This window comes from Ammodytes marinus (genome assembly GCF_949987685.1).
Source record: "Ammodytes marinus genome assembly, chromosome: 12".
Lineage (NCBI taxonomy): Eukaryota > Metazoa > Chordata > Actinopteri > Uranoscopiformes > Ammodytidae > Ammodytes > Ammodytes marinus.
The window spans coordinates 23,868,671-23,891,041 of record NC_137216.1 but is presented as its reverse complement, the minus strand read 5'-3'; the positions used below and the strand labels follow the sequence as shown (position 1 = coordinate 23,891,041).

The 22,371-nt window shown below is 40.2% G+C and overlaps 1 protein-coding gene across 4 annotated transcripts; it reads right to left on the bottom strand.

Moving 5' to 3' along the window:
• Nucleotides 1-224: 224 nt before the first annotated feature.
• Nucleotides 225-21,775, bottom strand: ppp2r3b (protein phosphatase 2, regulatory subunit B'', beta). Of its 4 annotated transcripts, XM_080038677.1 has the most exons (15): nucleotides 21,620-21,775; nucleotides 20,166-20,559; nucleotides 9,850-10,035; nucleotides 9,297-9,400; nucleotides 8,544-8,646; nucleotides 6,960-7,034; nucleotides 6,728-6,814; nucleotides 5,816-5,972; nucleotides 5,189-5,237; nucleotides 4,902-4,991; nucleotides 4,490-4,665; nucleotides 3,095-3,213; nucleotides 2,882-2,988; nucleotides 1,966-2,013; nucleotides 1,234-1,368 (listed from the first exon to the last, which is right to left on the bottom strand). In XM_080038677.1, exons 2-14 carry the CDS (start codon nucleotides 20,517-20,519, stop codon nucleotides 1,989-1,991), a joined length of 1,632 nt encoding a protein of 543 aa, XP_079894803.1. In that variant the 5' UTR covers nucleotides 20,520-20,559; nucleotides 21,620-21,775; the 3' UTR covers nucleotides 1,234-1,368; nucleotides 1,966-1,988. The 4 variants fall into 4 exon arrangements, with proteins under 4 accessions (XP_079894801.1, XP_079894802.1, XP_079894804.1 ...); XM_080038675.1 differs by lacking the exon at nucleotides 1,966-2,013 and having other exon boundaries at nucleotides 225-1,368; XM_080038676.1 differs by lacking the exons at nucleotides 1,966-2,013; nucleotides 21,620-21,775 and adding an exon at nucleotides 21,135-21,260 and having other exon boundaries at nucleotides 225-1,368.
• Between the last annotated feature and the right edge of the window lie 596 nt (nucleotides 21,776-22,371).

The window sequence follows — 22,371 nt, the reverse complement described above, 5'->3', positions numbered from 1 at the left end:
TAAAATAAAAGGCATTTCATTGCTTCTCAACATCTGTATGTTTGTGTACAGCTGCAGCAGCTGGCTGGAGACAGTGTTGCATCAATCACCAACAAGCGCTCTTTACTTTCTGGACATATCACTGTGTTCCTGTGGTGCTCAGCTGACAGACATCTATAATACCAGTGAAAATATCAAATTAACCTGCGCAGTCAGTTTACTTTACTTTTTCCATTCACCAAGGCTTTATTATTTATTTAGAGAAAAGCAAAAACATTTAAAAATTGGTTCCTTTTGTTCTGTCAAAGTACATTTAAATGAAGTACTTTATAACATAGAAAAAAGAATTTGTCTAAAACACTTGTCCAAATCATTTACAACACAGCAAGCACCAAATAAATATTTACATTTATTTATAAATTCATCTCTAATAATTTATAACCCCATCTCACACATACAATAACTTTATGTCATAATGAATACAGACCTGTACAATATACACTGAGTGTGGCAGTCCGAACTGTAAGCTCGGGTTTGTACAGCAGGCTCAGCAGCGGCTTGTTTGGCATTTACAGCAATTTCTCATTTTAACAAAACGACCATTAATGAATTTACAGCTTTAAAGAAAACCTTCCGTTATCATCACTGGAATGTAACATTAGCCAATGACTTCAGATGATAATTAGTTTAAAACCTGAATCAAATTGATGCGGTTTCTGTCCAACAATCCAGGGAGCTCCAGTGTGTAAAGAATGTGATTTGTGAATGTGATTACATGGTATTAACATTCAGACGAAAAACATTATTTTTACAAAGCATTACATGCAAATCACAACTTTTCCAGTCTCAGCATTGAGTGATGGCGGCGACTGCTGAACGTGCCGCTTGTGACATCATGAAGTCATCTGTGGTGACTGACTCCTTTTGAGTGTGAAGGTGAAAATATTAAAACATCTGGTGTTGTACAGTAATGTGAAGAACCACCTGCTGTGACCACTTCACATATCCTGTTCAGTCAAATGTGTGATACTGTGTCCCATTTTTCCAGCACATCCGATCCACCCAGTGCTCTGACAGTGTCTTCTGGTTTTGTGTTCACTCCCTGTTTATTGAAGCTTTTTCCTGGAACCGGGTCCTGAACCTGCCGATCTCTGGCTTGATGCTTTTTCATCCACTAACACTGCTGGTCGAGCCCTGTGTCCGGGAGCGCCCGGCACTCAGCAGGCTTGTGTGAGAAAACTCTGCAAGACTTAAGTGCATTCAAAGTCCTCTTGATACTCATAGTCTTCCATGTTGCAGTGTGGAGTGGGGATCTCAAAGAAGTGTCTCTTTGCCAGACCCAGCTCATCAGAGATGTGCTGCCCTATAGGGCTCAAGGGATTCTCATACCTAAACAGACATGTGGAGAAAAAGATCAGTCATATATCACTCGTAAAGAGACCTTGCTTTTATGGTTTATGGATAATTGTGGTCATTCAAACACAGTCCAAAGATCAATACCCTGTGAATGTGCTAAAGGATAACCATGTTGAAGGAAGAGTTCGACATTTGGAAAATTAGCTTTTTCGCCTGCAAATCCTGTTTTTATGCTAAGCTAAGCTATCTGGCGGTAGTGCCATATTTATCAAACAGGTATAAAAGTGCATGTAAAGCAACTTTAAGCAAGGAACCAAGATGTCAAACTATTCCTTTCAACAGACAGGGTATTTTCAACAAACCAGTTTGAATGGAAAAGACAAAGGAGAACCACACAAAGGCATGGGCAGAGATGTTGCAGGAGTAGAACTTTTTTGTAAGAACAGGAAGGATCAGAACAAGGGCTGTCTGGTTTAAAAAACAAACTCCCAGCTCTAACACATGGCCACATACACTGTCTGCTGGTGGGTTGAGGGTCAAAGCTAGGAGTGGGTTTAGGACTAGACTCGCCAAGAGAGAAGGAGGAGGAGAACATACACTGAGTCCCTACTGATATCCTGAGTGTCTTACCTGCTCTGGTGAGCAGCCTGTCTTTAGAAGTTGGTGGTTGTTACGTTCCTAAAAGCGCCAAACAACACGCCTGTCAACAGCCTCATCTATCACTGACTCTCTTTCAGCGGGGCTTTGCTGCACTGTCAAATGCTATGCTGACAAATTGTCCAGTTAGACAGAATTAAAAAAAAAATCAACTTGCTCTTAGCAGATCTTATAAGTATTTCAAAATAGATGGAAGCATTTTTATCTCTGATAACATTAACATTTTACTAAACCATCACTGTCTGACTGCACAATAGGCTTTCTTAAAAATGCAGCAAAAGGATTTTACTTATATTATGATATTTATATTATCATTTCCACATTTCTTAACCATAAATGTTGGCAATACAGCATTATTACAATGAGGATGAATATTTGTAATTGTAATAGCAACACAAAATCACGGTCCCTTTTTCATCAACTTCTAAAAATGTTGAAAAGAGCCAACTACAGAATAAAAAAAGTCCTTTGATTTAATAACAAGACAGATTGATCACACGTGTGAGTGTGTGTGTGTATGTGTATGTTTGATCACATAATGCACCACATGTATGCTACAAGCAGGAATAGCCAATCTAAGATCTCCAAAATAAATTAACACACTATTAATAACAATCAAGATTTGACAAAATTGATGCAAAAATAAAGAAAAGTTTGAGCTGGACAGATATTCTGCCGGCTGTAGACAGAAAGTTTCATAACTTCCATCATCTACACATTTGAACTGGTCAGAAATAGAAACAGCTTCTAATATAATTTAAGTGGAAGGATTCTTTCTGTTATCCTTCACTTAAGTCCAAAGTAATAATTTAAGTAGTTTAATACATTTTGGCCCAAGGTTGTAGCAGCAGCCACTTTTTAACAGACCCATGAGTGAAGTTGGACTTACACGTCGTTGCATTGATCGTTAGCGGCATCCTCAGCAACAAGGAGGTCGTACTCTTCTGCAGCATATTTCTCCCAGTCCGAGATCTCCTGTCCGTCTGTCTCCACCTCCTTGAAAAACATGAGGAGTTATGTGAGCCACTTGACCTGTGCTGGGATTTCACCATATGTGAGATGCTATCTGGACTTGTTTTCCTGTGTCAGGGTTAAACCTTACCCTTATAACAGAGAACGGGTCCCTCTGCTCGTGGTCCAGGTACTTCTCTATGTTGAAAAACGTGTCGAAGAAAATGTGGGACATCTTGCACCTTTTAAGGTCCCGCAGAGTGATTTTACCTGGACAGGATAAAGAAGGGCCACTTTAGACAGGTTCTCAAACACAAACTGACTAGATGATTTATGGCATGGGTATTAAAATATTTAAGAAGCATCACTGCATGGTTTTTAGCCAGACGGAGACACAGCTGACTCAGCAAATGTCAAGTTTCCTGCACTAACTCATCTTGTAGTTTCAGTACTTTATGACCTTGGCCAACTTATCAAACTAAAAACCAGTTGGACCCCAATATTTCAAACCTTTAATTATTCATTAATCTGTCAGTAATTTTTCCAATCTACTAAATCATCTGGTCTTTAAAAGCACTTGTCTGTGACAGGTTATCAGAGTGTTAAGGCCTCAAATGGTTTTGATTTGAAAGATTAAGGATAATCAATTTATAAAGACGTAAAAACAGAAAAGCAGACATTTTTCAGATATAGGAATCTGTTAACAGTTATGGTTTGGACTTTGGAGTTCTACTAGATCAATTATATAAAATGATAAAGTGCAAATCAAAAGTCATCAACCTCTCATGTTTCAAAACTGTGAAAAATCTGAATGAATCTGAAGCTTCTAAATGCTTCTCATGCTTCTAAAGCCTTTGGTTTGAAGCCTCCAAACTGAACCAGACCTCGAACATAACCAGAGAGGAAGCCAAGCTTGATCAAAAGTGCTTTCAAAGTGATGTATAAAATCTAAGAAATTACTCCAAACCTAACAGATAACTTGATATGTGATGCCTCAAAGAGAACCATGTGATTTGTTTAGATCTTTGCATCACTATAAATTACTAGGTTCTGTTTTTGAAAGAGCAGAAACCAGACTTTAAGTTAAGGAGAAATGCCTGTACCAGAGAGCAGTGATCTTGTGAAGAATGTCATGATCTGTGTACAGACTTTAAAATCAGTTAAAATTGTTAAACATTCTATCGAGACGAGGAAAGAAGTTGTTAGATCTTACATTACATGCTATATTACACGACTCCACTCGTATAGCATACCACCAGGTCAACTTAGGGTGACATTCCTGGCGTGGCTATCAAAACTAAACATACATTCCCTCACCTTGGACAAGCGTCTTTTAAATGGCATAGTAGTGCAAGCTAAGTGCTGGAGGGAATTTGTTCTCGGTGTGGATGACACCCGACAGCTGACAGTGCGTACCAGCCAGTCGGTCTCTCGTCTATAACTGTTACCCTCAGCTCACAATCAATGGCCCGACCTGGAAATGTGTATGTCTGCCACCGTCATTGTGGACGTCTAAAGGTGAGTATGAACGTAAAGCAGTTCTGACCTTCCACCTCGGGCTTGACGAGGTCGAGCATTTGGCAGAGACAGTCCTCGAAGGGAAGGGGCTCGATGGCCATGGCCTCCAACTTCTGACACTGCTCCTCGTAGAAGAACTCCAGCTCGTACATGCTGAGCAGCCCGTCACCATCCAGGTCCATACAGCGGAACCAGTACTCTACACTGGACACAGAGAAAGGGAGGGAGCTGCATGTGAGAAAAATCTGGAACCGGGTACCCCCATGGATATCCAAGTAAATGTAAGACTTTTAAATGCCACTTCAAAATTAAATTGAATGCCAACGTCAAGGCCATACTGGCAAAAGTAGGAAGGATCTAATGGAAAGTCTGACGCATTTTAAAAAAGGTACTTTTAATAAAGAATGTTTATACTGTAACAATACTGTGAGTCCAAATACCTGGTGTCAGTCTTCTTGTCCTCTTCAGAGAGGATGAACCAGACAAAATCGGCATAACTCAGCCGTCCTGTCTTATGCGCCTGTCTGTCTCTGATGGAACAAGCCACACAATTATTATTGAAACTGGAGTCGAAAAAAATTAAACAAGAGACTATTTTCTTAAAAATAATAATGGTGAATGGACTCCAAACATACATCACTTTTATCTGAAGCCACAGACTCACAGCGTATTTACAAATTGTATTACTTCTGACAAGCATCCTTTAAACTAAAATTTTTTCACTTGCCTTGTTACCGTTCCTGAGAATATTCTCTCAATCATCTTATGGGAGATGGCTGGAAAAAATAAAGCAAAGAGATTACTTACAATCCAGACCGTTGGGGCACAAAGAAGAAAAACAGCTCTCTCAGTTAATATACAGCTTTTTCACAACACATGTAATCCATTCCCACAGACTGTAAATTCAGACCGGCTAGTGTAGCTCTTTCCTTTTTTTCTTTATATCTTGACAATGCTATAAATCCTCTGGTCATCAGTTTGACTACATAGGGGTTAGAAATGGCTCCAGACATGGCGTCATTCGAGCAGAGTATATATATGCTGCTCTCTCATTGATCTTGTGTCTCATTTCCCCTGTCTCACTCATAGACCATCAACTAAGAACATGTGGTGTTGAGTGTGCGTGGAGGAAGCGTCAAAGACAAGTCCTTTTCCTCTGGATGTGCTTGTGTGTGAGCAGTAGACTTCCACCAAATAACATTTACAAATGCTTTTCATTGGTACATGATGATCCAGCCAAATGCTAAAAGAATGTTACTTTATTGTGCATGACAAGGTCCCAGTGCTTGTCTTTTGTCATTCCTTGTTTGAACTGCCTGTGTGATTATAAAGCATACAGGTTTTGCGTGTGTACCTTGGTCATTGTGCTGTGCCAGGTCTTTCTGGTCTATGTAGAGGTCGTGGTCAGTGTCCAGCTCCCAGAACTTGCAGTAAATGACGTAGAAATGTTCGTAGGAGAAATACTCCGTCAACTGGTTCACGTCTTCTTCCTGCTCCAGCAATGCCACATTCTGGGAAAAATAACAAAATATCAGTCAATATTCAGTGTAATGTATTTATTATTATTTGTCAATATACTGTTCACATTAGCCAAACTGTCTGTTGTACACATCCATTACAGTTTAAAGGACAATTTCCTGGTTCAACTTTAACCCCCTGTACTTCATTGGGAGAAAACTGTTTTCCAGTATAACGGCATATTATATGGCATTGTAGGTCAAAATAAATAAGTAAATAAATAATGGAGGGGGGTATTATTCCAAGAGAACAGTCTGAACTGAATTTCCAAGAATTAAGTTAACATTTTTAATGAATAAAAAAATTATAGAATAATAATAATTCTCTGAGATTGCAGCAGTAACAAATAGAAACAAAATCTAAAATTGTGGGATTTTTTGTATCAAGTATAATTTGATAAGGTCATACACTGCAGGCGAAATACACAGCAAGGGGGTTGACACAAAATGAGACAGATCAAACCATAGAAAAAGTGAATTTTTCCTGCAAATTTACAACTTTATAATATCAGACATTCAAGTACTTTTTCTTGTAAATATGTTCTATGTGACTTTTTTTTACTGTAATTCATAATTTTAATTTGAGATGATCAAAAATTATTTTTTTCTAAATCAACAACTTGAATCTAGGAAATAATAAGTTTTTATTACCCTCTATTGCCCCTAATATACCCGTGGGAACATATAACATTGATTTTAGTACAAGAGAGAAGAAAAAAACAAACAGGATTAAGTATAGGGTCATATACCTGAAGAAAGTTACTTCTTCTGAGCTCCGTTAACGTTATTTTTCCATTCCAGGACCGGTTCACATTGTAGAATATCCTTTGAATCACCTGTAAAACAGCAAACATGTACGTGTTGTCATGTACAACTAAGTAATGAATGAGAAAAACTAAATGAATGCAGTGCTATTTTCATGTTTCACTATTTTCAATTTTGTAGTGGTTGTGTGCTGTTAGTTATTGAATAATAGTATACCGTAGTGATGTATCTCCAATGAAAGTCCGGTACCTCCTTTAGAAAAGCCAGGCCTGCATGTGTGTTCACCACATCCTGAAATCGAAAAAAAGTTCAGTCAGTTCACGGGCTCTACTGCACGTCTGCGTCATTTTCATATCAAACCCCCATAAACTAACACACAAAACAGAATACACATATTATATATATAATACCTGCTACTGTTAGTTTAGTTTAGTTTAGTTTATTTGTTTATAGTTTCGTGGACAGTCCCCTTTGAGAAGGAGCAGCTTTAGCCTATTTGGCTAATTTCCAGCTGTAGTCCCCGGCCAGTTGTCAGTAGGCAACCTACAATACATAACAGTAAAAAAATAAAAAAAATACATTACATTTATAATTACAGCAGGCCTGAGTTCAGTTAAAGAGATTTAGATTGGGGCATATAAATGCATACTTGATGCCTCAATCATCAGAAGTTGTCAGTGTCTATCTACGTCAGTGTCCCGGAGCTCTATCAAGTATGCTGGGTATAGAAGAAGGCTCCCCACCTTGTTGGGAGAGGCCATCAAATTGAAATAGTTTCTGAAGTCAGAAAACACTGGGTCAACCGGTTTAGGGATGGGCTTGAGCCTTTCTGATTGACAGCAAAGTCGTGAATGAGCCAGAGAGAAAAGACATTCGCTAGTGCCTGCTCTTAACCTTCTCTCCTTGCTCATGCCATAAAGTCACATGGGGTGTGCTGCATTTAAATGAACTGTAGTTATATTCTCGCTATGAAACTCCCCCATGTCTTTCCTTTATACTTCCACCTTCCCTTTTTGTCGGGGGAAAGAATTGTTGACATAAATGCGAAGGCGGCAATGAAATTAAAAGGCCTTATTTCGGGGCAGCCGTCGTGCCTCTTTGACTCTTACTGTGAGGAATTAAATCAAAGAGAAACACATAAATCACCGGGGCCCAGGAAACAGGCGGGGACAGTCAAATCTACTCCGCTGCAATCGGCCTTTCATTCATCAAAGCAGTCAAAAGCGATTCGCCGAGCAGAACCATACAAATTAAACAGCGCGTGCCACAAGGCATCTCTGCCGGTATGCTAACGGCTGTTCAGTAGAGACCAGGCGCTCCTGCCAGCATAAAAATGAATCAGGTGTAGGGCGGGGCCAGTGTGTGGGACCAACAGCTTGTCAGGAGGGGGGGGGGGGGCGAGAATACAAAAAAGCCAGCACAGCAGGTCCACATGGTAAGACTAACCAAACAGTCAATTAGACCGTTCCTATGAAACAATTTGATGAATCAGCGTCCATGTTCTCTGGATTTATTGTGGTGCTATAATATGCATACAAGACCCTTTTCATTCTCCCTTGGTTTATTTCTGCTGAGCGCAAGTTCTGCACCGTTCGAACATCCTTATGGTGAACTCCCCTTCACTATATTACTGACTTGAAGTAACGTCCATGAATTAGTCCTTTGTCATATAAAAAAGCACTGCCTCAGCAGGGCAATTCAAAAATTAAGTCCAGTTCGCACCACCCAAGCCAATGCTTTTTAGCCATCCCACATTGCCCAGCAGCCCTCTCCATGGGTGTGCTACAGCCAGTAACGTACCTGCAGGAATGGAATTAAGTCGTCTTGTTCCAGGTAATTACAGCCAGGCTTGGCCAAGAGGTGCACAAATTTACAGGCGTCATCGTGACAGGTCTGCAGAGTCCTGGGGAAGAAAAGAGAGAACAGATGGTTGTATGGTTACTCCCTCTTTTTCTCTTATGTTCTCCCTATCCTTTTTATCATTTTTTTTCAAGAGAAGAAATTTGAAATTGTTCCCCTCAAAAGTGCAAGTGCAGGTATAATACATTCTGAAATTAGGATTCTGAATCGCTGCCCGGTGATTATATGCACTGAGTGTTATGGTAGCGTCACGGAAATAATGCAAGCGTCTGTTGTGGCCTCCCATCTAAGAATGGCTCAGTCATGAGCTCAAGCCAAAGGTCAGGCCTGTCCAGTTCTCTGGAGGCTCCCACATTAATACAAGAGCATGCCTATGGCATACAGCAGCATTCACAACTCAGCTAAGCGCCATTACAAAAGCACTATGGTATTCCTTTCAATTTCACGCAGAAAGACACTGAATAGACGTTCAAATACTATATATATGCCTGATAAACTATTCTCTTGTGGACATTTGTGAGGCCTTTGCGGTCAATGATTTGTCTTTAGAAATATAGAGGGAAATGTCATGATAGTGAAGAGTCGTTTATAATCTCAACAAGTGGTCATCATTGTTCAGAGGAGATTGTACAAGTCGTTTGGCTGTGTGTGCTAACAGTGGTCCAGTGAGAATGAGAGGAACCATTGTCTTACTTTCTCCACATAGCCACGAACTTGTGAACAGACACGAAGCCGGTCCTGTCGCCTCCAGCTGAGCAGAACAATGGCATTTTCCAATAGAGAGGGCACTCACAGGCCTAGGGAGAGAGATGGGGCAGTGTGTGTGTGTGTGTGTGTGTGTGTGTGTGTGTGTGTGTGTGTGTGTGTGTGTGTGTGTGTGTGGGGGGGGAAGGAGGAGGGGGGGGGGGGCAGAGAAGAGAAATGGAAACAAATTAAAAAGGATCCTAAACTTCCTAAATACACATGTCATGTGATCTTTAAGGCAGAAAAACAACAGCACAATGAAACGCAACACTGTTGGGTTTGCAAGAAGCGATGTTACATCACTTGAAAACTTCCCAGAGGAAACCTAGCTGTCATTTCTCTCTTCAGGGGGTCCCCTTGGGTCAATGCTCGCATTCCTCAGAGAGTCAGAGATCATATTTTCAGAGTGGTTTAAAACCAGCAAACATTCCTAAAGACCAGTAAATAAAAATAAATTGCTGGGTGGCACCTGAACCTCCGTGCTTTCAAATCACATTCTCACCTTGGCAACCTGCCCCATTTCCTCAATGGTGGCCCTTTCATTTGGGAATTGGGAAAATATTTTCTCAATTTTGGAAATGAGGTTGTCCGTGTTGAGGTTGGCTTGGGGCTGGCCCAGTGGGAAATAGAACTTTGGAATGCTTTCACTCAGCGCTGTGGGGACAGGCTCCGGCGCCTTCACCTGGGCCTGACACAAACACAGAAATAAACTGTTAGCCAATGATGCTAGAAAATGCTAACACCACACAGCAAACCAGTGTGTGCCAAGGCTCTCCTTAAACACACACTCTATATTGCTTTCACTACAACCACAGCTCTAAGCAGCCCCATGGGCCCATCAATCAAAATACTCGGCAATCATAATTATGATCCATTTATCTGTAATAGATACCTGCTTAATACATTTCCCTTCTAATAGATTGATATTGTAATACATTTCAATCAAGATGCGTAGACTGACATTAACATGTAGAATGGTTTGACTGAAAATAATGTTGGGTTAATAAATGGCTATATAGAACAAGATGATACTAGACAAGGATGAATACCTAATTTAAAATAATTTAACATCTTTATATGGTGAATAGCGAGCAACAGATTTACACATATACACATCCACAGACTATTTTAAGTGGAAAGGGACAACACTGTCAGATAAAACAAAACATTTGCCTTTTCACATGTTACATTATGACAACACTTGAGGAAATACACTCATCAACAAACATGATGGCTAATTACTTAAATAAGTAAGCCATGACTGAGCAAACAGGCAAGAGATCATGGCATTTTGAACTGACACACCTGAATAGAGTGGTGGCATTATAGGATATTTATTAAAACTGTGCATTTTCCTGATATGTCATGTCATAATGTCTGCTGTTACTAAGGCCTATTAATTACCAAACTAAGATTTTCTTTAGTGGACAGTTCCATTAAAGGACTAGAAGACTGAAATTTCATGATCCATTATTATGTTCTCTGTTTAAACTGCGTACCTGATCAAAGGTACACATTAGTTGTCAGTGAAAGCCCCAGGAGGAAGAAACATGGCTGCGATGTGATGCATGTGTGTGTTTGAACAGTAGAATTACAGTAGGGATATAGGGTCTGCAACCTTGGATGCTGAAGGCAAAGATTTTCAAAAACCTCTACTCTCTGTACATGACCGACTCAAAGAATGTCACTCCATAGCACATTACATCTAATTAAAACAGTGTGCCAGAACTTGGTTTTACTTCTGCCTAGAACCCCAAATAATAGCCTTGTATGTGAGGGCTTGGCAGCACTATACTATTCAAATCTATAATCATGGCGGTGGTTACCAGTTCATCCTTTCAGGTCTAATAAAAATGAAGTCATTGCAACATTGGGCCCACGTCTTTATGCAATGCTAAATTTGATTCCAAACCAGTATGATTTACCACGCTAACTGAGCACAGCTGATATACTTTGAGGAGATCATATGCACTGATTCAATGCTAGACCGGGTGCTTTGCTGAGGACCATGCTGGAAAAGACATGAATCGGTGAAGATATTTTCGCAGCCACATAAAAACCAGAACACTTTAGGATCCAAATGTGTTATGAGCCCCTTACTAAAAACAGCTTGAGAAGAGCATGCTTCACTCGCAATCGTCAAGACTATTTACATGGCTCAAGAATTTGCGAACTGGATCAGTGTCCGTGGCCTTTAATAATCACATAAACAGACACACACCGTCCTCTGCTAAGAGATAAAAATACTACCTTGTGTTTTTGCTCACAACACATTCTACCCATCGTTCTCACCTTGAATGAGATTTCGGAAAGCCTGCATAAATCTATTAGGTCTGCAACAATAAAGCTTTAATAATAGAAAACCTTAAAATATTAGAGGACAACATAAGTGGACTAAATCAAGTCAATTTTTAAATGGAACGTGTGTCAACTTATTAAAATAGTTTTGCAGTATTGTGTCAGTGGCGCTCATTTAAGCTTGATAAATGAATGATGAATGCTGCTGATCCTCTGCTCTTCTCTGTCCTGTGTGTTGGTGTCAGTGATGGCTATAAAAGGACATAAACATCTCCTGTTGCCCTGCCCAGCACTGTCCCCTCTCTCTCTCTTGCTTCATGCTAAACGCTAGCAGAGCTCTTGAGCACAACTGCTAAGCCACATGACATTTTGCACATCCACAGTCAGTGATGTGGCCGGTGGGAGGACGGTAAAGCAGCTGAGCACAACATACCACACACGACGAAACATCATTCAATAACCAATGGTCACATTTCATATCTATTTGTACAAATTAAGAATACCTTTCCCCCCCAAACAACTGCAAGCAGTAGTAAGCTAGTTGATGATAGTTTTAAGTATGCCTGGAGAAAGTGAAGTAATAGCTCATTTGTCATCACTTGTCAACTTTTACTACAACAATATCTGTGGGACCACTCTGTTAAGAATGTCTCGTAGCTTGAGGTAGTTTAACATAGGCCTAAAACAGCAGATTTGTGCCCATGCAATCTGAAAACCAAGATATGAAGCCCACACATTCCAGTCCACTATAATAGACCTGCCCACCGGCTCACAGGCCTGCAAAGCCTGAAGTAGAGGGCTGGGTATTTGAAAGGAATTCACAATACGATTACGATAAGGCATCATGATGCTTTGGTCACGATACAATAAGCATCACGATAAATTGCGATACGATGCATGTTGCAATATATTGCGATATATACAAAAACAGAGCTGAAATAAAAGCTGCTGTGTACGATGTGGCCGGTCTTAATACAACCCATCCCCAATAATTCAGTGAAAAGTTGAGTAAACTATTCAATTTAAAACCTTAACTCAAATATTGTGGCCAGTAGCCGTACTGCAACAATTACAGCTTGTATGTAGCTCAAATTTTTTAAGCACAGCCCAAACTAACTTTAATAGACCTGCCACTGGCAGACAGGCCCGCAAAAGCCTGTGTGCTAGAGGGTCACACTCATACAAACACCTGCCTGTCCTTGCTGGAAGGCTCTGAGCCTCTTCTTGAAGCGAGAGGGCAGGACAAAGTCACAGCCGCGTGCCAGCAGAGCCAACTCCTTCCTCAGGTCAGGGTCCTGACGCAGAGACAGCTCCTTCATCCTCATCCTAGCTCCAGACAGGACGGGGAGCAACACATATACACAGAACGCAGCAGCGCTCAATCCAGTGTTTATCCTCTTGACTTGTACAAATCACTCAGTACCAGTCCACGGTGCTGGCTGTAAGCAAAAGGCAATGGCAGCGGTGGAAGTCCTCCGTGTCTGTGTCCCTGTCCCTGTGATTGTCCTTTGACAGAGTGAGAGCCTCTTAATGCAAGGGAGCAGCTGCTACTGTGACTCTCTCTCCCATTCCTGATCTGGTCGCACAATCTCAGCTCTGCCTGCCGCTCTGTCCATGTCTCTACATAACACACACATACGCACACACACTGCACAGGGTCAGGGAGCCCTTGCCTCAAAGCAGCAAGGAGATAAGAAGTGACGGTGTGTATGTGTGTGGGAGTCACTTAGTGCATGTGTGGGGTGGGAGGGGTGTGCACGATGAATCTGCCCTTTCCAGTAAGCATTCTTTAGTGCTCATAGAAGGTTATGCAAAGAGACAAACCTGTTGTCGCAGCAGCTACAGAAACCAATAGAAGGATTCACCTTAATTCCACAATGACACAAGGTAAAGTTCACTGGATTACTTTATGAGGAGTTCGCACACCCACACTACAAATAAAAAAGAGAAACTTTGCTTGTGCCCAAAGCCTTGCAAAATGGACCCCCTCTTCTTTGGGCAGAGCGGACGCTAATAGAAATATTCAATATAAAACTCCTGAAGTCTGGGAATATAATGAAAGCTACATGTTATTTCTGTTAAATTGACCTACATCAGTTACAGTTTAAATCACCACAATAGCAGGCAGGCAGAATAAACTTAAAGAGGCACTGGCAAATAAAACAACAACCAGGTATGACTACTTAATAATAGATAACAAGAGTGATCTTAAAGTGATCTTTGTTTCGCCTTCCCTTTGCAAGCGTGGGCTGCCAACCATTCCACGTCTTATTATAGTTGATGGGCAATAGAGGGGGGAGAGACACGTCAAATTCAAAGAATGATGACTGAACCAGTCTGTGCCTATTAAAAGCACCAGCAAACACTGTTTGGGCAATCCAAGAAACTAGATCTGGAGAAACAAGGGTGAATCTTTAGTCCTCAAACAAACATCGGCTTCCGGTTTCTACTGTCCTGGTGTGATGGCAATTACAGAAATTCTCCATAACTATGCTGATCCAACAGCTCCGGGGTTGCCTTTACTACAGGGAAAGCCCAACACCTACACAGCTACTGATGTAAATGTTAATCAAACAAACTCTACTGAGATGTCTGCATGAGTAGACTACGTAAATAAATATGCCTATATTTGTTAATGTTATTGTTATTTTACACAGAAAGTTAAAGCACACCCACAATATTTTCAGATGACAGGATCACAGAGTCCACAGTTTTCCAGTGGTTCCAGCTCCAACCCAGTTCCTGTTATCGTCCACACAGGACACTGCACATGCTTGATAAGCTGTTTGTACGATGGCTGCCTTTTGTTCATGCTCATCAATTCAAAACAAATGTGGAAAGGAAAGCACAGAGGCCAAAATGAAACCCAGGTAGATCACATGGAATTGTCAACTCACATGGAACACTGTCCAGTCTGTTTTTGTGTTTGAGAGAACAAAATCTGAAGTGTGTTTCACAAACAGCAGTATCACATAGCAACAGCCAGGGATAACGATGTGTTGGTTGACATGAGGCAACAGCCCCGTTGGAGTTTTAAAAACTATGCAAACATATTGTGAAAAGCAACAACAACACAGGTGCATAGACACAGGTTCAGAATGTAAGCTTACTACAGGATTGTATGAATAAAAATAAACCAGAATGGACCAGCTCCAGCGAGCATTAATACTAAACAAATCATCTTTGGGCCGTTGCAGCCACATTGTCGAAACGACACCACTCTTTGAGGCAACACACAGTATCCACACACTCTAATGGGTCACTGTGACAAACAGAGATCACGAGAACTTGGACTGACCCCAGTATATCTAATCTGTAAACCGCTAAATCTGATTTGCACAGAAACATGTGTCCAGTTATGTCCACTTCATTGCATAAACAGAGGAGATTATGAAACAAACAGTCTGAATGACTATTGGCTGGTATAGACTGTTCACTATCCAAAAAACTCAAATATGTTGTTATTATAAATGATATTCAAGAGATAACATGACAGGCAACCACAGAACAGTACTTTAAACTGTAGAGAAACTTACATTCAAATTTTGAGTTCTACAAACTTTCCAACAAAGATTTTTCGTCAGCCTCAATAATGTAGTGAAGAGAGTTTCCTTAATAATTAAATTTTTTTGTGTTCAAAAGGGATGGGGAAAAACTGATTAAAACTCCCCTGGGGGCTTCCACAAACTGTCAATACAAGCACACATGGTGTCCCACAAATGATATGTTCAAGCTGGCTGCACTATCTGCATTACTGCCAATGAATGAACCAGTGACATGTAGTGAATCCACACAGAGGTCACTGGAACCATCTCATAACATTGTGGTAGAGCCACAGCTGGTTCACAGCACGGACACAGAAACGATGCTGCTGTGAAATCCAGAAAGCTCCAGTTCAATCCACCACAATCAGATGCCTGAAACAGGGATTTGGGCTTCATGTGAATATGGGCCAAAAATAGGCCCGATTAACTGACAAATGGTGAGTTCAGGGAAGGCAAACAAGGCCAATAATATGATGTGAGCTGATCAGCTAGCTTTCATTAGCGTAATAACACAAAAGCAAAGTCAAGAATAGTTTGTTGAAGAACATATGTACTCAGGGCTGTGGAGGGCGCCTAGATATTTTCACTGGTCGCAACAGTGCACCTGAAATGTATCGCTTCATATTAAATATAATATTGGGTGCACCAAAAATATATGCTGATGCACCTCAAACTCAATAATGACTTTACAATTTCCCCAAAGTATTAACTGTTCTGGAAAATGTGCTCCAAAAACTACATTACCTTTAATTTTCCAGGCTTTTCACTACAGTGTATACTTACTGTATTCCATTATAAGTGTTTGATGGAATAAAGCTGCACAATCAACAGTCTCAATTGATAGCAATGCTGCTGTGAGGAAATTAAAATGTAGAATATAAGATAGAATTTGGCTCTACTTTGATGAATGAAGAAGATACCATAGTCCTCAAGAAATATTCTTAAAATACATAGGCTGACACCTCACACTTCTATGTACTATCTAACATAAGGCCTAGACCAGCTGCTGAGCTGAAGTCCAAGGTTTGCAATGGAACATTTTTCAGTCCTTAGTTACCAAGACTCCAAAATAAAAGGAGTTGCGGGAACATTTAAACACCTGGTTCCCTCTGACCCTAGACCCCTGCCTCAAATAGCTTCAATGTTGCTGAGCACCGACCAAGCGCGTTATAAAAATACAACTTGAGTAATAACCCGTGATCCTATATAGACGCAGAGGACAGAAGACTACATAAACCCTCTAAATAAATATTTTATACTGTTCTATCTTAGTAAAACGAATAAGTGTCTCTGTTAGTGACCTATTGCACTCATAACGACACATAGGGAACTTTAGGTGATACAGCAGAACTGTAGGTTCAAGCCTTCATGGGCAGCTTGAATAAAAGATCTCTAAAACCACCATTAGCAGCATCTAACACAAGTTGTTTTAGAGTAAATTAGCCAGGATGAATGTTGCTGCCACACCTCATCTGCCTGGCAAGAGTTCTGGGTATCTAATGCCACCAGAGGAGAACCAAGGCTATCTATAACAGTGTCTGATGTCAAAGTCACACCAGCTGTTCCAGGCCTGCATCAGTGTGGCATAAATTGAATTTTTGAGTGATCCTTTGAAGAATGCATCTGTATGCAGGAATTCATGTTGTCGTCTTAAAATAGAAGCATTACTTTATACGTCCTCAGAATCCCTTTAATATTGAGTGACACAGCAAGGCCAAATGCCACGACACATCCACAGCAGAACATACCATTTTTGTAGCAGTTGCTTTGTTCGTCTGGGGTGACAGGGTGGCATTAGGTCAGTAGAAGGCGAAGAAAAATTCAAAAGTTTATATCAATTTGTCAAAACGGCAATTTCCTTTCCATCAAAAGGGCTTGTGTTAAACAGACGGAAGGATACGTCTTGGTTAAGAGCCAAGATTCAACTATCACTTTTTAGGGAAACACTTTATCTGAAAACCACAAAGGAGACAAGCTTGTTGCCGAAATGCTTTTTTCTCTTTTGTAGCCTCTTCTTCATGTATTGAAGCAATTATTTCTCATCAGATCACAAAAACTGACTTGGTAACGCTTGCTTTGTTTCTTTTTTAATTGAGTGGGGTATTCTGATGTAAAAAAAATCTAAAACTATAATGGATGATTCATTTCGGCTAGCTAAAACTATATATGCTTTAGGAATAAATATATGAATTGTGCAGTGGACATTAAGCTTTGAAAATCTTTAAAGGTCTCTTAGTGTTAGCAGTAGCAGACAGTGTTGAAATGAATTCCGAGATCTGGTTGATATTGATTTATGGTGACTTATAAGCCAATGCATGCTTGGTATAGTTATATGCATAACACAATATTTAAAAAATAATAATAATCATCTTTATCTTCAAAATTGCCTTGCTTTAACATGAGTCCAACATTAGGTCTAGCTCTGCAGTCCTAGTGTTTGAGTCAGAGGGGGAACAGATGTCACAGCAGTGCCCACTTAGGCTCCTCCTCATGTCTGACTTAAGCATGTCAACAACATATAGAAGACGGGGTCTCTAGGAGCACGTGGCCCAGCTGTCCGGCTGTCTCACTGTCATCACACACACTATGTTCTCAAGATCTCTTCTTGGAAGAAAGGGAGACATGTTAAACATCTAAAAGCCTCTGGAAACATGGTCTAAAATAGTAAAAATGAATATATGATATGAAAGTTGGGTGTCTTCAAACGTTTTTACAAAAATCGAATTGAAAATAAACGTTTAAAAATATTATAAAACTAAGTTAAAAGTCTAGTCCGTTTGAAAGGACTGTGTGGGTGATGCTGTATCAGGTGGTCTCCATGGCAACAATCAGTTTTTATAGAACATTCAGACAGAGAACTGCCGTGAATGGTTCAAAATAGCTATTGTGTCACTGCCATGAGAACCAGAGCATAGCTGGCCTCATCTCAACCGAATATCTGTGTATCAAACTTAAAAGAAAATATATTTATAATATTTTGATTTATTTATTTGCCTAACTCTTTTCGGATGCTGACAATCACGAAACTAACTCCCCAAATGACATACTTTTTGATTTCTTCTATAAATCAGTGCAGGCAAAAGCAACAATTCCATTCACCTCTTGAGACCACAGTCACAGCATAATATGATCGGCAACACAAAGGCTGAAAGGAGTAACTAAACCAGAATGCCAGGCATAGGCTATGTTCAGTCCCTCCCACCTCTCATTCCACACTAATTCATGGGTGAGGCCTGAACATTTGGAAAGTATTTGGCTAATAATCACTACACATTTGCCTACAGACATGGAGGCTCCACTATGATATTGCAGAACGGACAGTCCTTCAATGCCTTTGATCCTGTAGGCTACTCAGCAGCCTCTTGTGGTCGACCTCGGAAAACAAAGATCCCACTGGATGAATTGAAAAGTCAGGATGAACTAAATTAATTGGTAAAAGCCTCTGTGGGAGGCTTTGTAGGATTCGGAGACGTCTAGCATTAGTGTTTTGAAAAAAAGACAATGCAGCAAACCGGACTTTACTATGTTTTGCTACAAACATGAAAGATGCCATAATCACATAACCCAGTCCATTTACAACTGGGTATGTAGGCAATGTCTGATGAGTTGCATCTTTGGTCTATACTGCTGGCGTGCAGGACCCACTTGTTAGCAAACCTATGGAAGTATAATTAACATCAAGGTAATGTAAAACAGTGTCTACTGGTACATCATGGTGAAATATCTTCTGTGGAAAACGGCCTATTGACAATGAAGGTTTAGATGGAACCAGTTCAATGTTTTGAACTCATAACTATGAAGTTTGAATAAACCTGACCTAAAAAAAATCAATAAAATAAAAGTACAATAAGTACAATTCAGACATATCCTTTCTGCAAATGTAACAAATCCCCATCATTTGGTGTAATTGAAGCTAGAAATAACAAGCTTGGTGTTAAGAATTAATTCCAGTAAGGGAATGCACTCGATTGTGTACGTGTGCCGAAAAATCTTGTAATTGAAAGTAGAGTTCACTAAGGCTGTGTCTGAAATCGCGCACTTCTGTACTTACACTTACTTTTTTGAGTGCACTTTGCGCAAAACCGGAGAGTGTGCCAAAATGCAGTGCACTGTAAGTTCCTCGGTCGTGCACTCAAAACGGTCTAAAACTTGAGTGTGGAGCGATGGACACTTTCCACACTCAACGGCCGCCATCTTGCCTACGTAGCGGAGAGGACGGGACATTAAAATCAAAATAGAGGAGCTTGAAGCAACTGTGGAGACGGACGCGCTCTACAAAAGTTAAATTACACATTTGTTTAGTTTTTCCGTACAACTACACTGTTTTAGACTGTATCCGACCGTTTAAAAAAAATACCACCGAAGAAGAATCTTCAAAATACAAAGTCATTTCCGGTAGGTGCGCGACGGCAGTTTGGACAGTGCACTGTAGAAATGAGAGCACTGCGTCTATAAGTAAGTGTACTGTAGGGATAATAAAGTGCACTCAATGTAAGTGCACTTACGTGAGTGCGCGATTTCAGACACAGCCCAAGAAAATATAAGCATTTAATATACGCTGAAATGAATTGGGTTTAATTATATTCACCATAGATTGCAAAATTATGATATACCCCCCATCCCACCATCTCTACTTGTGCCTTAGATTTTACTGTTAATGCTTGCTGCCAAACAGAGGCAGGGCTTATAGAGACATTGATTTTGTAACACACCCTTAAGTTGCAGGAATCTTTGGTGGCTCCAGAAATACACTTCATGACACACCTTATTTTAGTTCTTTTTCACGACAACCGTAGATGAAAGCCCTGTGGCCTTTTGTGTGGTAAGAAAGCCTAAATCTCATTTAAACCTGTAAAACCGTTTCATAACAGTTGAAATAAGAGGTTCAAGAATGATTGGCATGATGATCTACAGAATGATGAACCCGTTAAATGTGGTCCAATCTATCATTTCACTGTTTCAATGGAAAATGTACCTTTTTGGTGCTGACAGACCTCCGCAGTATTCTGCCATTTGGTCCAGTCACTCTGGTATTACTGCTACTGCCAGAGGGCAGGGTGCTGGAAGATGGGGAGCTGGAGGGAGTACTTAGGGAAGTGGGCTTCTTCTCTGCCAGGTTCTTTTGAGATGCCACATTGTTGTTCTCATGGAAGGTTAACGACCCTTTGTCCCGGGTGTCCCCACTACTCAAATCAACGTGCTGTCCACTTTTGATTAGGTCAAGATAATCTTTGAGTTGTGATTGCGTTCCAGGATCACTCAGCCAGTTGAGAAAGAGCTCGTCAACTTTCATTTTAAGAACGGGCTGTTGGACTTGAGGCGACGGCATTTTGAAGAATATTACTTATTGTCTTCTTTGACAAATGTACCTGTGTAGAAAAAAAGTGTAAAGTTAGCATCACAGATAACATTGTTTGTTTCCCAACCTTGACAAATATGACAACACTGTTAGATATAGTAAGATAAGATGAGATAAGATAATAATAATATATTCAAAAATGCAGGCACAGTTGTTGTCAATTAAATTCTTAAATCTATGGGTCCCTCCAACAATCGACACACAAAAAAGAAACACACTAGACAATATCATACATAAAAAGCAAAAGAATGCAAAAAGGGACTTAATACACATCAACATGCATTATGTATTATATTATTATATACAGTTTGTATCACATAGTATTAAATTATTTGTTCTACAGCGGGGAAATTTAGTTTGTCACAGCAGCAAACCGGATACTGCAGCAGAGTAAAAGGCATAATCAAATAAGTAAACAAATCTATAGTACAATATATAACAGACAATTAAAATAATAAAACAAATGTACTAACAGACGTGAAACAACAGACAGACCGATAGAATAAGTAGAAGAACAGTGTACAAGATACTGTGTAGTGGCATTGCAAGTGTTGAGCAAAGAACATTGATACTAACTGCACATACATTGAACATTGATATTGCACATGACCAGTCCTATTGCATTTGGTGAACAGTCAAAGTTGGTGTGGGAGCAGTATAGTCTTGACAGCTGAAGGAAGACAGGACCCGTCTGATAAAGTACAACAAAAAAGCCGACCTAGTTTGTCCAAATGCAGCAACTGATAGAAAAAAAACATGTGCAGTAGCTTGGTGTACAAACACCAAACACTCACTGACGTTATTGAATTTTTAGCGCGAACCGTCAATGGCTTAGCCCACAGGCAAACCAAACGTGAATCCATATTGACCACGGCAACGTTAGCTTTACATTTTTAACTCCACTGTCGAAATACAGCAGGGTAAAGTCTGTATTTACGTAGCCAGCGTCTCCTCAGACTGCCAGACTGCAAAAGTGATCACTCGGAAAATATGAGCAGAAGGCAACACAGTGTTAGCTACGGTAGCTTTAGCAAGGTGGCTAACATTAGCTGGCTAACTCTGATACCAACCTTGGGGGTGAATGGGTGCTGTTGTCAAATGTGTTGATACGACTCTACATTACTTCCTTCACGAGCAAAGATGTAGCACATCTCTCTGTTCACCTGTGAATTAGGAATGTAACGCAGGTGTGTGTCCGGTATTCATCTCGTCACGTAAAAGCAGAGCGCAACTTCTCGGACTCATGTTCCCCTGGTAACCACATTGTGATATCGCGAGATCTCAGGGAGGGGTGAGAGTTCATCCCATCTCAACTGGTTCCCCCTTTTTAATCGGTCCATGGTTCTCCCCATGGTTCTGCAGGACAGTGTACTTTTGTCGCCGAGCCACATCAATGAAGCTTTATTGCTCATTTCTTTGGTGATACATATATTCCTGCTCTCCAACATAACTTCTGCTGCACTTTTCTTTATTATAAACAACAGTATTCAGAGCATTTAGGCTATCAAGGCCTACTGCATTCATGCTCTACACAAATCTTCCTTTAGTAGAATTAGGTAAGTATTACCAACACAATTGCTATTTTTGCTGCAGAATGGCCCCTTGCACTGTTAAATTACTATAACACATACTGTAAGTATGGTTTATATACTAATTATTAAAGTGCTTTGCAATAGGCTATAAAAATCTCATGCATAGAGTGCTTTACGTTAAAATAGAAATTAAATTAATATACTGTAAAAACAGTAGCAGAATATAGCCTACTACTCAAGTTCATCAAAATTGTAAGTTATTCTTCTTATTCTTCCCATGAATTTTGGGC